Source organism: Chenopodium quinoa, unplaced genomic scaffold (assembly GCF_001683475.1).
Source record: "Chenopodium quinoa cultivar QQ74 unplaced genomic scaffold, ASM168347v1, whole genome shotgun sequence".
Classification (NCBI taxonomy): domain Eukaryota; kingdom Viridiplantae; phylum Streptophyta; class Magnoliopsida; order Caryophyllales; family Amaranthaceae; genus Chenopodium; species Chenopodium quinoa.
In genome coordinates this window covers 5765959-5781707 of record NW_018743574.1, presented here as the reverse complement: position 1 = coordinate 5781707, position 15749 = coordinate 5765959, and the positions used below count along the sequence as shown (strand labels likewise).

General features: G+C 34.3%; 2 protein-coding genes across 2 annotated transcripts; one reads left to right on the top strand and one right to left on the bottom strand.

Moving 5' to 3' along the window:
- The first annotated feature begins 5941 nt into the window (after positions 1 to 5941).
- Positions 5942 to 8794, top strand: LOC110682310. The gene is made up of 5 exons (XM_021858623.1): positions 5942 to 6270; positions 6581 to 6777; positions 7081 to 7114; positions 7253 to 7884; positions 8377 to 8794. Exons 1-5 carry the CDS (start codon positions 6123 to 6125, stop codon positions 8686 to 8688), a joined length of 1323 nt encoding a protein of 440 aa, XP_021714315.1. The 5' UTR covers positions 5942 to 6122; the 3' UTR covers positions 8689 to 8794.
- Positions 8795 to 8975: 181 nt separating this feature from the next.
- Positions 8976 to 14988, bottom strand: LOC110682311 (heterogeneous nuclear ribonucleoprotein D-like). Its single transcript, XM_021858624.1, has 14 exons — positions 14784 to 14988; positions 14329 to 14521; positions 14127 to 14216; positions 13021 to 13086; positions 12801 to 12866; positions 12629 to 12717; positions 12420 to 12465; positions 12286 to 12340; positions 11491 to 11567; positions 10736 to 10919; positions 10511 to 10635; positions 10318 to 10422; positions 9695 to 9835; positions 8976 to 9402 (listed from the first exon to the last, which is right to left on the bottom strand). The coding sequence occupies exons 2-14, from the start codon at positions 14344 to 14346 to the stop codon at positions 9328 to 9330; spliced, it is 1137 nt and encodes a 378-aa protein (XP_021714316.1). The 5' UTR covers positions 14347 to 14521; positions 14784 to 14988; the 3' UTR covers positions 8976 to 9327.
- Between the last annotated feature and the right edge of the window lie 761 nt (positions 14989 to 15749).

The window sequence follows — 15749 nt, the reverse complement described above, 5'->3', positions numbered from 1 at the left end:
GAGGGAGCTCAAGTGCATTCAAGGAATTTAAAGGAGCCAAGGTAGGGAAGCCAAGCACGCAAGTCAAGCCAATCCAAAAAAACAAAGGAAAATGAAGGCTTACAATGTATCAAAAAGGACCTTTGTGAATTGTTTCGGCCATATCTCGAGTTCTACAGATCGGATTGAGGTGATTAAAGTAAGGTTGGAAACTAGACTTGAACGCCTTCATACGAATTCCTAGATTGTGAGTTACAGCCTTCCAAAGTTGGCCCTGCAAATCTGCCGTAACTCATTTCTGCCATTTTGGGCAGTAACTCTCCGCGGGCTGGCCGCGGGCGCGACCGATTTCTCCGAGGGCGCGCACTTCTTGGTCTTTTACGATTTTAAGTTTCTTTTCTCCTTTTGTTTATAGATTGTTTTGGGGGGTTATTATTATCATTCATTCACATAATTCTTAGTCTTAGAATTGTTTTCTCTCTTAGGTTAAGAGCTTCTATCTCTAGATTAGGCTAGATTAGGAGTAGTTTTAGAGAGAGAAAGTGAAGGATTTCAATGGTGATTGAGAGATTGAAGATACATGGGTGACAATTGTGTTCAAGATCTTCTCTATTATCAATGAGCATTCTTAACTCTGTCTCTCCTTAATGCTTTGTTTAATTTCATGTTCGTTTGGTTTTATTTTTATGTTTGATGCTTGATTAGTGTAATTGTTCTTGATATTTTGTTGATTCTTGATTTCCATAGTTGTTAGTTGATAGATGATGATTCTTGAATAGTTGTTTGGCTAGGAATTGGGTGAAACTTGTATGATTGATTAATTGTGATTAATTTGGGAATTATGTTGATTGATTGTTGAGATTAAAGTGACTAGTGCAGGTTTGCATGTGTGTAATTTAATCAGGCCTTGAGAATTATGCTAGATTGCATTGTAATTGCTAATGACATGAACAATTGATTTAGGAATTGCAATTATCAAATTGGTTTTGATTGTGATTCTCTTAGTTTGTTATTCGTAGTGAACCCTAGCTTAACATTAGGAGATAGCTCTTTGATTCCTATTGATTGCTCTTACCATTAGTCCTCACAACCTTTGATTGGCATGCTCTTCCCAAGTTGTTGCAATTGACATGATTACATGTTGATCCATGTTCCTAGTGTTTTATTTCCTTGGTTACTTGTTTTGTTAGTTGTTAGTATTTTCTCTTATCTTCGTCTTCGACCTAGCTTAGGCGCATAATTGAAAGTGCTTGAACATTACCGTTCCTTTGGGTTCGACCCTTGACTTGCCTCTATACTCGTATTTAGGTTTGTTAAGTGTTTATAAATTTTGTTTGACCGAGGGAAGATTAGATAACGACCTAGTTTTCCCCTCGTCACTTTCTATCAAACTCTATTCTATTATTATACTACGTATAAAGCAGGGGGCATGAGAGTTTTAGTCACTTGGTTTTTGTTTTGTTTTTCTTAGGTTTAATATTTCTCCGTATTACTTTTTTCTTTGCTTTAGTTTTATTTGATTATTTTTATTACGCTTATTTAATTGCTTTGTTAAGTTTAGACTTAATTATGTCTGAGTAGTTTAATTCTAGGGTATGTGGGGATCCATAAATAATATGAAAGGGTAATTTATTGTTGTTAATTCTCAATGCTAGATTAATTTTCTATTGATTGATTTAATGCTCTGTGACTAGATTTGCGCAGATCTTTTATGCATGAGTTTAACAATATTGATTCGAGATTCGACAGATGAGAATCGATGTTTAGGTCTAGTTTCAATAGGCAGGTTAATTTATAAATGGTTAAGTCGAGATTCGAAAGATGAGATTTAATACCGGTAGATTAATTGTGTGATTGTAATACGTAGTGAAAGCCATTTATGATCTGATTAATGTATGCATTGATGATTGATTATTATGTTTTACCCTGGAATATTATTTATTGGTGAACCTATGCCCTAGGCCTTTTAATTCATTGTTTTCTCCCTACTCATATTCTTCGTAGTATAGTTCCTTTAAATAACAACTCTTAGTTACTTAAATAATTTAGATTATAATAATTAATTAGGAATAGAAAGACTTGTTTCCCTGTGGATTCGACCCTACTTCCCTAACTATATTTAGTTAGCGGTTTTAGGTAATACTTTTGATTAGGATACGACTTTAGTCTGTCATCCACCCATCCATTTGGACACTCGGAGGGTATTAGGGTCCATGGTAAACATTTCGGCAATTTTTATTTCCGTGCGAAAAAAGTCAAAAAAATTCCAAAATAGAAGGCTAATATCCATGCCTTTTTAGAAATTTTGAAGGTTTCGGGGCCCGGTGTCAAAATAGCTTGAGATTTTAGGAGATACATCTCGGGATCATATAATGCCGTTTGGAACCATATATGATCATTATATGTTGTCTTAAATGTTTGTGTTAGGCTTGAATTAATAAAATCGTTGCAAGTTGTAAATCTTTAAATTGGTCGTTTAAAGGCAAATTGGATGGTTCCACTCACCCAATTGGACCCCCAAAGGATATTAGGGACCATGGTAAACATTTCGGCAAAATTTATTTCTGGGCGGAAAAAAGTCAATAAAATTCCAAAAATGAAGGCTATCCACGCTTTTTGACAAATTTTGGAGGTTTCGGGGATAAGGGTCGAAATAGAATTATATTTTAGGAGATACATCTTGGGTTCATATAATGCCGTTTCACCATTTGAAACCATATAAGATCATTATATGTTGTCATAAATGTTTGTGGTAAATTTAAATTAATAAAATCGGTGCATGTTGTAAATCGGTAAATTGGTTGTTTTAAGGCAAATTGGATGGTTCCACCCATCCAATTGTACTCCTAAAGGGTATTAGGGACCATGGTAAACATTTCGTCAATTTTTATTTTCGAGCGAAAAAAAAGTCAAAAAATTCCAAAATTGAAAGCTAATATCCACGCTTTTTTGGAAATTTTGGAGGTTTTAGGGTCCGGTGTCGACAAGCTTGAGATTTTAGGGGACACACCTTAGAGTCATATAATGTCGTTTGGAACCATATATAAACATTATATGGTGTCATAAATGTCCGTGGTAGACTTGAATTAGTGAAATTGGTGTAAGTTGAAAACCGGTAAATTGGTCGTTTAAAGGCAAATTGGATAGTTCCCCCCATCCATTTGGACTCCCGGAGGGTATTAGGGACCATGGTAAACATTTCGGCAATTTTTATTTCCGTGCAAAAAAGAGTAAAAAAAATTCCAAAATTAAAGGCTAATATCCATGCTTTTTTAGAAATTTTGAAGGTTTCGGGGCCCGGTGTCAAACTAGTTTGAGATTTTAGGAGATACATCTTGGGATCATATAATGCTGTTTGGAACCATATATGATCATTATATGTTGTCATAAATGTTTGTGGTGGGCTTGAATTAATAAAATTGTTGCAAGTTGTAAATCTTTAAATTGGCCGTTTAAAGGCAAATTGGATGGTTCCACCCACCCAATTGGACTCCCAAAGGGTATTAGGGACCATGGTAAATATTTCGGAAAAATTTATTTCTCGGCGGAAAAAAGTCAATAAAATTTCAAAAATGAATGCTAATATCCACGCTTTTTGACAAATTTTGGAGGTTTCGGGGATAGGGGTCGAAATGACTTTATATTTTAGGAGATACATCTTGGGGTCATATAATGCCGTTTCACCGTTTGGAACCATATAATATCATTATATGTTGTCATAAATGTTTGTGGTAAGGTTGAATTAATAAAATCGGTGCATGTTGTAAAACGGTAAATTGGTTGTTTTAAGGCAAATTGGATGTTTCCACCCATCCAATTGGACTCTTAAAGGGTATTAGGGACCATGGTAAACATTTCGTCAATTTTTATTTTTGAGCGAAAAAAAGTCGAAAAATTCCAAAATTGAAGGCTACTATCCACGCTTTTTTTTTGAAATTTTGGAGGTTTCGGGGTCCGGTGTCGCTAAGGCTTGAGATTTTAGGTGACACACCTCAGAGTCATATAATGTCGTTTGGAACCGTATATGAACATTACATGGTGTCATAAATGTCCGTGGTAGACTTGAATTAGTGAAATTGGTGTAAGTTGAAAACCGGTAAATTGGTCGTTTAAAGGCAAATTGGATGGTTCCACCCATCCATTTGGACTTCCGGAGGGTATTAGGGACCATGGTAAACATTTTGGAAATATTTATTTCCGGGTGAAAAAAAGTAAAAAAAATTTTCCAAAATTGAAGGCTAATTTCCATGTTTTTTGAGAAATTTTTGAGGTTTCGTGTAGAGCTGTCAATTCGAGTATAGGGGTTGGGTTTGGGTCGGTAAGAGTGGGTCGGGTCGGGTCAATTCAGATTAATTCCACAACCTATGCGGGTCGGGATTGGTTGGGTCATGTTTAAGTCGGGTCGCGTCGGGTCATACTTCTTATCTGGTTTGGGTCGGGTTAATAACAGGCCGGGTTAATAACAAGTCGGGTTACATTCGGGGCCGGTGTATAATAGGTCGTGTTTAATTCGGGTTTTCACGGGTTAGGGTAATTCTTTGGTTCGAGTCAGGTTCGGTTCAAGTAAATAATTTGCGTGTTAGAATCAGGTCGGGTCATTTTCGGGTTTCAGTCAGGTTCTGTTCAAGTCAGTAATTTATAGGTTATAATCATGTCGGTTCATTTTCAAGTCGGTTCATTCTCGGGTTCAAGTCGGGTTCGGTTCAAGTTAATAATTTGCGGGTTATAATCATGTTGGGTCATTTCCTAGTCGGGTCATTCTCGCAGTCCAGTCGGGTTATGTTCAAGTTAATAATTTGCAGTTACAATCAGGTCGGGTCATTTCCAAGTCAGGTCATATTCGGATTCAACTAAATATAAATAGATAACTATCATTTTTATCAAGCTAATTATTTCCTTTGACTATAATATATATGGCAATATAATAGGGAACTATAGTTTATAATTTAGGAAGATAATTATCTTCTTTAACCATACAACATATATATACTATATTTAACTCTTAAATTTGCAGATGATGCTCCTTTCTTTTGCTGGCCTAGACCGACTTGGTCTCCCTAGACAAAATGCTTTGATCAATCATAATAAGGTGGTCTAAATTGCATTTAAGGTGATTTGAAATCAGTTCAGGAACAATTTGGGTTGAATTTAGGTCGGGTCAATAACAAGTCGTGTTGATTTCGAGTCGGGTTAGTAACAGATCTGGTTGAATTTTTGGGTCGGGTTAGTAATAGATCTGGTAAAATTCGGGTCGGGTCAATACCAAGTCGGGTTGAATTTGGGTCAGGTCAATAACAAGTCGAGTTGATTTCAGGTCGGGTTTGTAACAGGTTGGGTTAAATTCGGGTCGGGTTGAATTCAGGCCAGGTTAGTAACAAGTCGAGTTAAATTTTGGTTTTGACGGGTTAAAACGGGTTTGGGTCAATTTCGGTTCAAGACGGGTTCGACTTAGGTCAATAATTTACGGGTTTCATTTGGATCGGGTCATCTTCAAGTCAGTTCATGTTCGGGTTCGGGTCTCACATACTCGAGTCTAGGGTTGGTTCCAGGTCGGGTTTGGGGCACCCTTTTTTCGGGTTCAGATGAGTCGGTTAATAATCGAGTTTGAGTCGGTATTTCGGGTCGGATCAACTTTTGACTGCTCTATAAAATAGTGAAATAAATTAACTACTCAATAGATTTTGACCGCTTTAGATTGGGTGGGCTTGGACCCTTGAATTATCAGTATTATACATGTCAAGATTATTGGGCTGAAGTGCTTAAACCCATATATGAAACGGACCATTTTATACGAAGTGTAAAGAAAGTAGCACACGTGAAAAACAGCACAGGCATAGAATAATGAAGTAAACAAGTAAGCAAATATTCTAAACTAAGGACTATGCCCTAAGTAACATTTTTCTTAAAACACAGTCCTTTCTTTTTTCGTCATGCACGTAAGGTAGCTAAGCATATAATCATACTTGTCATTTTAGGGTTACACAGTACATATATGTTCTTTAAATCTCAAATAATATTTCTAGTACGTGGACGGAAGAAGGAAAATATTAGATCCTCTCCCCTTATTCTTCAATTTCTTAAGTAGTTTCCTCATAAAATATACATTTTATATTTCATCATAAATTTTTTAAGTGAATTATACTATGGACGACGACAAAGAGAACATATACTTCCATATGTTGATGAGAGCTTTTTCTTTCCTGACTCAATTAGTTCTTATATTCATCGCAGTTTTGATACAGATGTTTGGGTCAATATTTGAAAAAATCTTCAATGGCAATATATTTCGAAGTATGCAATTATTTTCACCTTGTTGAGAGTTGATTTTCACACTATAATTTTTTTTTTCTTATCATCAAGGATATGGCTTATTTTTACAAAGATAATGTTTGATATCTATTTTTCTCTATTACATCAACTACTTGTCATGACAATATTTTAGTAACAGCATATTTGAGACTTTAACCCCATAATTCTTATGAGAACATCTTAAAATTAATTTAAATGAAGGAATACATATAATCATATTGTGTGCATTTATATATGTTTTATACGGAGTATATATACAGAATTCTCATTTATTATATGGTTCTTGAAACAGGAAAAATGGAAAGGTTGATAAATGAAGAAAGTGAAGATTATCTCTCTGTCATTGGACATATTGACACTAGAATGGATCTCAACAAAGACATTAAGCATGGAGATGCAAGATATTATCCCGCACTTTCAATGATGGCAGCTAAAATAGCCTACGAAAATGAACTTTTTATCAAAAAAGTCATTTCTCGTCATTGGAATGTGAGTTTAACCGACTACTACCTAGATAGATGAAATTATTATTATTATTATTATTATTATTATTATTATTATTATTATTATTATTATTATTATTATTATTATTATTATTATTATTATTATTATTATTATTATTATTATTATTATTATTATTATTATTATTATTATTATTATTATTATTATTATTATTATTATTATTATTATTATTATTATTATTATTATTATTATTATTATTATTATTATTATTATTATTATTATTATTTATACTATGCTGAATTGTGGCATGGTTTTTTCATGCTCATGCAGATGGAGTTTGTGAAATTCTACAAGTGTTACAATGGTAAGACAACGGTCGATAAATGTTATATGTGCAACATATTACATATATCATACGTAATGAACACCTTTTATTTATAAACTATCTAGAAATCAAATTTAATTATAGTAAAATTTAATTAAACTTGGTGTATGTTGACAGAAAATCTAAAGACAAAAACAACTGAAGCATTCATAATGCGCGAGGGAAATGCAGAAGATGATAAATTCATTGTAGCATTCAGAGGAACCACAGATGCATATGATTGGTGCACCGATTTCGATTACTCATGGTGTCATATCGATGGAATGGGAAGAACTCATAGGGGTTTCATGATAGCCTTGGGTCTAAGGGAATTTAGTTTATTATATGAAGATTATAAATGTGATTTTCCTAATAACCAAATTGAGCAAGACCCTGAAAAACCTATTGCTTATTATGTCATTAGAGATAAATTAAAAGAAATTATGGCAGAAAATAAAAGGGCAAAATTTATTGTGACTGGTCACAGTTTAGGGGGTGCACTTGCAATATTATTTCCAGCAATATTGGCTTATCATGGAGAAGTTGAATTATTAGAGAGAATGGAGGCTGTTTATACTTTTGGTCAACCAAGAGTTGGAAATGCTGATTTTGGGAAATTTATGAAAAAGAAATTAAGAGAGTTTAATATTAAGTATTATAGGGTTGTTTATGGCTATGATATTGTGCCTAGGCTTCCCTTTGACAATGCTTGGATGAAATTCAAGCACTTTGGGACATCCATCCACTTTAACAGCTTCTATTGTGGAAAGGTATGCATACGTTTCTTCTCTTAATCTTACCGGGTAGATTTTTATTTTAAAAAAAAATTATGTATGTCAATGTATAACTTCAATCATTTTTAATTATCTATATGAATTATAAGGAGTTGATAAAGTCCATTCAAATAATAAGTTTATTCCTAGAATTTATTAGTATTATAAGAAGTTGATAAAACTCCAATTATTGCAATTTAAGGAAGCTAGAAAAAATAATTTTATAAAATCTTAAGAGCCATGATGATTCATGAACTTTGAAGATCTTAGGACAAAAAGGTTTTTGCACATGTAATTTTTTAATGAATAGTTGATTCCAATTACTCTTGTATATATTAAAGTTGTAGAAAGTGTCATATCATCCTAAAACTCCCTTAATTTAAAAATTCTGAAAAGTTAATCATAGACTATGTCTAATAGATAGTTTAATAAACATGATTTTTTTTTTTTTACCCTAATAAGCATGAAATTTTACATGTCTTAATGCAGATAGTTGAAGAAGAAGCAATCAAGAAAGATGAAAAGGAAGCAAGTATTATGATAAAAATACTGAGAATGCCGAATGAAATAGTTAAGTCATTCATGAATTTCATAATAAAAACATTAAATGCAAAGTGGGAGCTGATGAGAGGGTTAATAATTGGACTCACAGCAGGCCCATATTATAAAGAGGGATGGTTTCTTATTGGGCTCAGGTACATTGGCATCTTATGTCCAGATTTCATCAACCATAATCCTCAAGATTATGTTAATTCTACTATGTTGGGCTCCCAAGATTTGTTCAAATACTGCCCTCATTGACTCAATATCTCGTGTATTATGTTAATGGGTGTACTTATCTCTTGTGTATATTAAATAATTGACTATCAATAAGTCCCAAAAAGGACAATTCCATATACATATAATTTGGTCCTACTTCTATGTTCTTTGACATACGATTTTTGAAGAACCTTGAGTTGAGATAACAAAAATGTGGAGACAGGTCGAGCTTGTTCACGAAAAGAAAACTACTTCCCCGTTCCTTTTTGTTGCCAATCTAGTTGGTCATATGTACTGTATAATTTAAGACTTTGCTTCAAGCCATTGCCTTATTACATCATTCTGCAGCAATTCTTAATCAATTGAGTCTTAACAACTTGAACCAACTCTGCAAATCACAGAGGAGCTCAAATCGCAGCAAAGTTGCAGCTTTCAGAACATAAACAATCAACCCATTCAATAAATATGTATTCAGCAAAAGCATTTGATAAGGGTGACTTCAGAAACCTAATGAACATCTTAATAGAATTGCCATCTACGGAGAACCTACTTGAACCGAACTGAATGCTCCTAGAAAAGTCCGTAAAGTTCACAAACCAACTCTACTTGCTTGACAAACGGTCGAACCACCTCCCAGAAATCTATCAGCTATCAGGTTTACATTATCTTTGAGACACCACTCTAATATGGTCGGTACCTCCAATCTGCTGCTCTGGAAGGCCTTGAACTGCTCTGGAAGCCATAGCCTCCACCCCACTGTGCAGAAGAGAACACATTAGCACAAGTAAAATATTCTAGGAGCAGAAACGCTCTCTAAAGAGGCAAGATCACACTTTTGAAGATATCATACTGCAGTATACGCATTATTATGTGAAAAAGATAATATAACAACACTACAACAGTGTGATATTCAAATCATAGAGACGGAATGCAACACAGCTAACCAACAAAATCCACATATAACTAATGAATTTCACGCCCAGTCAAAAATTAAGAGGTTAGCTCCAGGATCATATATAATATTGGTAAACAGTAAGTTCATACTCACATCATCAAAATCCAGGCTGGAATACATTCTTTCATAAGTACCACGAACAGGACCATAACCTCCATATGGTTCAGGATTGTCCATCAGCAGACTTCCACTAGGACCAGCATCGTCAACTGGTGTAGCTGAATCTATGGCAACCTGCAATTTAGAAATCAAGGTCAAAATTATTATGCTCCAATTACAAAGTGTTCACAGACATTTCTAAACATTAAAAATTCTGGTAACCTGGACACTTTTACAGCCTTAGTGCCAACAATAATCATTTAGGGTAGACAAGGAGAAATAAGACATACAAACAAGTGTAGTGATTTTAAAAGCTAATAAACGTTATAGCTTTGATCAAATCAATAACATACTGAAAGAAATTAATATGGAAATATGTAGCTCAAGAATAAATCTAAGCGTGAGAAAACTAGAGAAGCTAATATCCAAGTACAAAAAGAATCCAATATTAAGATATTCGATGTCAGTGAAACAGGCATTGAGGACTTTGAGGTAGCTAGCAAGTAATGTACTCAGCAGATTATATGCAGTATAAAGCTTAAAATTACAAGATCCATACTTTGGTATGTACTAACAAAATCAATGCAAAAGTAGTTTAAAGAGTTTCCATTGCTTACCGGCTGCCCTAAAATTTCATGAGACCGTCTAGCCACCCTATCGGCAACACCATCTTCAGCAAAAGTTACAAAGCCAAAACCACGATGCCCGGATCTCTTGGGATCCTACACCAAGAAGTTATTTCTTTAGCTCAGCTAATTTTCCAGAAAACAATGATCACTTCAGTAGTTCAGTGCTGGAAATGAAATTTACCTTTGGAATGTATACATCCAAAATGCGACCAAATCTTCCAAAATACTGGCGAAGATCATCCACAGTTGCTTCCTGGGGAAGCCTTCCAACAAATATCTTTCTCCCAATTCCTCTAATGGGCTCCCCTATTATTATCATTAAAGTATCATTGTATTAAAATTCACTTAGTAGTTCAAGAACATACAAAAGAATAGTAAAACAGGTTAAACTGTAAAGGGGCCTTACTTCCATAAAGAGAACCTGGATGATCATACAAGGTAGGAGTACCAAGTGCTGCATATCTTGTAGCAGCACTAATGTAATCATTGTATGCACCATATCCTCCAGGCCCTCCATGGCCACCACCATGGCCTCCACGGCCACCGTGGCCACCTTGAGGAGCTCTGCTATAAGGCCGGAAATCATCATCCTGAAACAATGTTAAACAAATTCTAGTCAGTTGAAATGCAGAAGTAATAAAATATTCCTCTGTTATTTTTTACTTTACCTAGTTTGACTTCTGCACAATGAAACTTAAAGAGTTAAGAATACTAAAAGTTAAAAGAACTAAACATTTTAAAAAAGGGAGAAGTAAGGAATTGCTGTTCCTACATAGGACTCAACAGCCTTATGAGTTAAGAGCATAATTATGAATAACCCGGCAGGAGAGTAAAGAAAGAGAGAAAAGGGTGATAAATAGAGCACGGTCATTCAAAAAAAACAGAGAAGCAAGGAATTTCTGTTCCAACATAGGACTCAACAGCCTAATGAATAAAGAGCGTAATTATGGATAACCCAACAAAAGAGTAAAGAACGAGAGAAGAGGGTGACAAATAGAGCGAGGTCTTTCAGTTACTCAAATCATCCTAAAACCATCCCCTTTCTCACTCTAATCCTCCCAGCGGTCACCACCCATGGATATTCATTAATAAGTGATAACCATAATCCAAAGACCAAAGGATCAGAATCAATTGAAAAACTAATAAACAAGTGTATATTACCTTGGGTGTAGCTCGATCAACTACTACCGTTGAACCTCCCAACTCATGAGTATCATTCATCAGGCTGTCAACCGATTCTGCACAAGCAGAACAATTACCACAATTCATTATTCATATTAAAAAATAAAAAAAATAAAAAAAAAACAAAAAAAAACAGCAAATTTTATTCCAAAAATTATCAACTTATATTTCCCACAGATTTTCTATGTTGATATTTCTTGATTACATCATTTACATGCTACCTTAACTCCCAACAAACAATTCAACACAGATACCTTCAATTCTAGCAATTCTATAATTTGGTTTCAAAATGCATCATTACAGCAAGATGATATCAATATCATCACTGCTTTAAAGTGACACCAAAAAAAAAAAAAAAAAAAAAAAAAAAAAAAAAAAAAAAAAAACCCTACAACTACATTTGATTCTTCAAGAAGATTCATGTTTCACCCCAAATCATAGCTTATTCCTTCAAGTACATGTTATTGACCAAAGTGTAAGTCAACGATTCGACAAATCCTGAAGAATTAACTTGCCAAAACCACTTGAATAATTTGCTAAATCCAGAAGAATCCAAAAAAATTATAGACATTTAACGTAAAACCACTTCAAGAAATTTGATAAACTTTACTAGCACAAAATTTTAGCTTGAAAAAGTTAAATAATGCAATGACAAACCCACTAAATCTTAGTCTAATATAGACGCTTACCAAGATGGTCAAGCGAGAAAAAAAAAAAAAAAAAAAAAAAAAGAACAAATGTATGAGAAAGAACAGTTAAAATTGATTTGATTACCTGAACTAGCAAAGGTAATAAACCCAATTCCACGATGGCCTTTTGTGGTGGGATCCTAAACATTTCCAAAAAAAAAAAGGTTAAGCAGTGTCTTAGTACATAAAAAGTATTAAAGATTAACTCTACAAACTTACTTTAGGCATGTAAAGATCAGTGATCTCTCCATATTTCTCAAAATGGCTGAAAGAAAGGAAAATGGGAATAAGAGGTAAAGTCAGAAAACCAATATATATGAGTGAACTGATTTCAAAATAAAAAATAAAAAAAAATATTAACATTTAGAAAGCATGAAAGTATTCATGAGAATTGATTCTACTTTCAACTCAGGCTTAATAATATTCACCTCCGGAAAGTAGATTCAGTAACAGATGGTGCAATTCTTGCAACAAATATCCTGGTTATCTTTTTCGAAGATGATCTCATCATTTCTTCCTGCAATTAACTCCATAATCAGTAGAAGGACAACTTGACCAAAGAAGAGGAAGATAAAACAATAAATGGCAAGAGAAAAACACCTTTGGTGTTGCCACTTTTACTTCCAGCACTCTGTTGCCAAGGTGATGCTCACTTGATAGTGCTTTCTAAAACCAGAAAAGAGCAGGCCATATCAGTTATTCCGAACAAAGAGAAAAAAGAGTGCTAAAGGTGAACCAGATTAAGAATGAATCCCATCAGAATATAAAGACAGTTTTTATGCAGAAATCAAGATATTCTAAGATTATAAAGCTACTCTACCTTAGCATCATCATCAGAAGTGAAAGTGACATAGCCGAAACCACGTGATCTGCCAGAATTACGCTCCTAAAACACGAGAGAATGCAGAAGAATCCATTCAGTAGCATGCAAACAAAAAACCAACAAAATTACAGATGTAATAACAACGTATAGGAAGAGTCAGGTGCAAGTGTGCAACTCATTCTCTCACACCTAAATTGTCATACGTTAAAAGATAAAAACAGGGGGAGAAATGAGGGATAGTTATAGATTGCACAAAGACAGCCTATAATGTGCCAAGCATTGAAAAGGCAATTGCAAAAATCTAATCAGTCAATTTCAAAAACAAGGATTCCTTAGAAGATAGCCAGATTACCAAAATGAAGTCTTTCAAACCACGCAACATTAAAAATCTTCCAGTGGAAAATAAAGAATTCCAACAGTGATCACAGTGATCAAGCTTAGTAAATCACACAGAAAAATAAAATGATTGTGAAGATAGTTATACTCCGTAAAGCACAATGAACATATTTAACAATTAGCTGATGACTAATGATCAGAATTTATTAGCTAGATATGATAAAAATTAAGAAATACAAGTATAGAAGTCTATACTCTAGAAGTTCATCATCAAATGCAATTAAAATACAGGTCCTTGAGTAAATTGAGTAATTGACTGCTTGACATATGCGTTCAGAAAAATCAACAAATCAATCTGCTTTAGAAGGTCGTAATAGTGCTGTATTTGATTGAAAGATAATAATTTCCAGAAACCTGGTTCGTTAAAGGTGTGAAAGTAAATTCTTATTGTGAGGAAGTTACGGTACATTTCCCCCCATCCCTCGCCTTACCCTTGTTCTCTTCCCTTTTATTCTTTCCCATTCACTTCCCAATTTAGTATCTCAAACTTTTCTGTCCAGAAACACAACTGAATATGTGCATAATATAAAGAACATTAGGTAGAAGCATAATGCACTTCATATTTCTCAACTTTATACTCTATCAAAGTCACAATCACATCACATCACATATTCCAATCATCCATAACATGCTTCTCGAATAATCACAACACCCTAAACAATATAACAAATACTAATGCGATTTCAGAAAACAGAGAAATTTGATACCTTCATAACAATGCAGTCCTCCAATTCTCCAAATTTAATCATGTACTCCTTCAACCCATTGGTATCGATGTCCCAAGGGATACCGAGAACCTACAGAAATCGCCCAAATTCGATAAATCGTATAAATTTGAAAACCACCACACTTCAAGCATTATTCCAAGCATAATACAGCAACATATATAGCTAATTGATAAGCACTTACCACAAGCTTTCTCTCCATGATGACAATGGCTCGAAACGCGGCGAAACAAAAACCCTAAACGGCTGGAATGAAGCAAAAAGGAGCGAAGAAACAATCTGGAATAATGAAATAATCTTCCTCTCTCTCGAATTCACGCTCAGCTCACGAAGACTCACCTCTCTCTCTCCTCTTCCTCCCCTCTCACACTCGTAGCCTGCACATGATAAACGCACCTCTTTCTCACACACATACATCATCATCATCATCATCATCGACGTCGTCATCATCAATTATTATCTCAACCCCAAAAAATTCACCCAAATTTTTTTTCCAGAAAAATGTTTAATTCATCACTCAAAATTTATCAAATTAATCAATCAATTGAGGAATAAATCCACAAAAATTAAATTTAGAAAGATTAAAACAATCAGAAACAAGAAGATTAGATAGATTAATCGAAAACGCCTAATTGTTACCTTTGGAATAACAGGGAATATTGAAAACCCTAGCGCAGAAAATCTCTCTCTTCCCCTCTCTTCTACCTCTACTGCGGTCTCTAAACTCAATCCCCCTTTCGTTCGTAAGCTCGCGGCGCTCAGACTGAATCACCCAAAAAACACCGGCGAAGTGCGTATCGTAACCCTTTTACGGATAATTATTTAGAGCTCTTCTATATATATATAACCAATTTATTTATTTTTTTTTAAGAAAATAACCATCCTATTTATATCATTATATGTGCAATAATATAATTGATAATTACTTGTAATAAATTCTCTTCAAAAAAATAAAAAGTAAAAATAAAATAAAAATAACCCAGACTATCTTAAGCTCGATAAATGCCCGATTTTGCTAACTTAGCTTCGAGAAGTGATCAACATGTGCTCGGCCCGTGTAGTTTTAGTAGAGGTGCTCAAAATTAGCCCGGCTCATTGGCTTGACCCGGCCTGAAAAGCCCGCGCGGTGCGACCAATTTGGACACGAAAATTCTGACTCGAAGCTTGGTCCAACAAGTGGCCTTAATTTTTTAGCTTTGGTCGGCCCGACCCTCCCAATAATCACCTCTAAGTTTTAGATTCATGGGGAGTATAAGGCTAGTTTTGTGCAAGAAAAATTTTGCCCGATGTTTAAGGCCGGTCCAACTTGAATATTGAACGAATTTGATGCATTTAAACATAAGTTAAATTTTCTAATATCAAAAATGTTTGGTGAAGTGGCAAAAAAAATTGTAATGAAGTGTAATGCCACAATGGCGCAATATTTGGCAAAAATCGAGTCCAATTGAACCATTTATCACCTTTGTTTATCTAGACCAAGTTTTATCTTGTTGTAGGTCACATTCTATATGTTTTCATCTTTGTACTATGGATAACTCTATTCCATTATGTAATACAAAGTCTTAGGTGTTGTTCTCTATCCTAATTATGAAGTACTAAGAGTAC

What these genes read in the sequence shown, in the direction of transcription:
- LOC110682310 (XM_021858623.1), top strand. Translation starts at nt 6,123, where the DNA reads ATGGACGACGACAAAGAGAACATATACTTCCATATGTTGATGAGAGCT. An exon ending in TCATTTCTCGTCATTGGAAT is followed by an intron (nt 6,778 to 7,080) that starts GTGAGTTTAACC and finishes ATGCTCATGCAG; the next exon opens with ATGGAGTTTGTGAAATTCTA. An exon ending in ATTCTACAAGTGTTACAATG is followed by an intron (nt 7,115 to 7,252) that starts GTAAGACAACGG and finishes GTATGTTGACAG; the next exon opens with AAAATCTAAAGACAAAAACA.
- LOC110682311 (XM_021858624.1), bottom strand. An exon ending in TAAAAGTGGCAACACCAAAG is followed by an intron (nt 12,718 to 12,800) that starts GTGTTTTTCTCT and finishes AGTTAATTGCAG; the next exon opens with GAAGAAATGATGAGATCATC. An exon ending in TATTACCTTTGCTAGTTCAG is followed by an intron (nt 11,568 to 12,285) that starts GTAATCAAATCA and finishes CTGCTTGTGCAG; the next exon opens with AATCGGTTGACAGCCTGATG.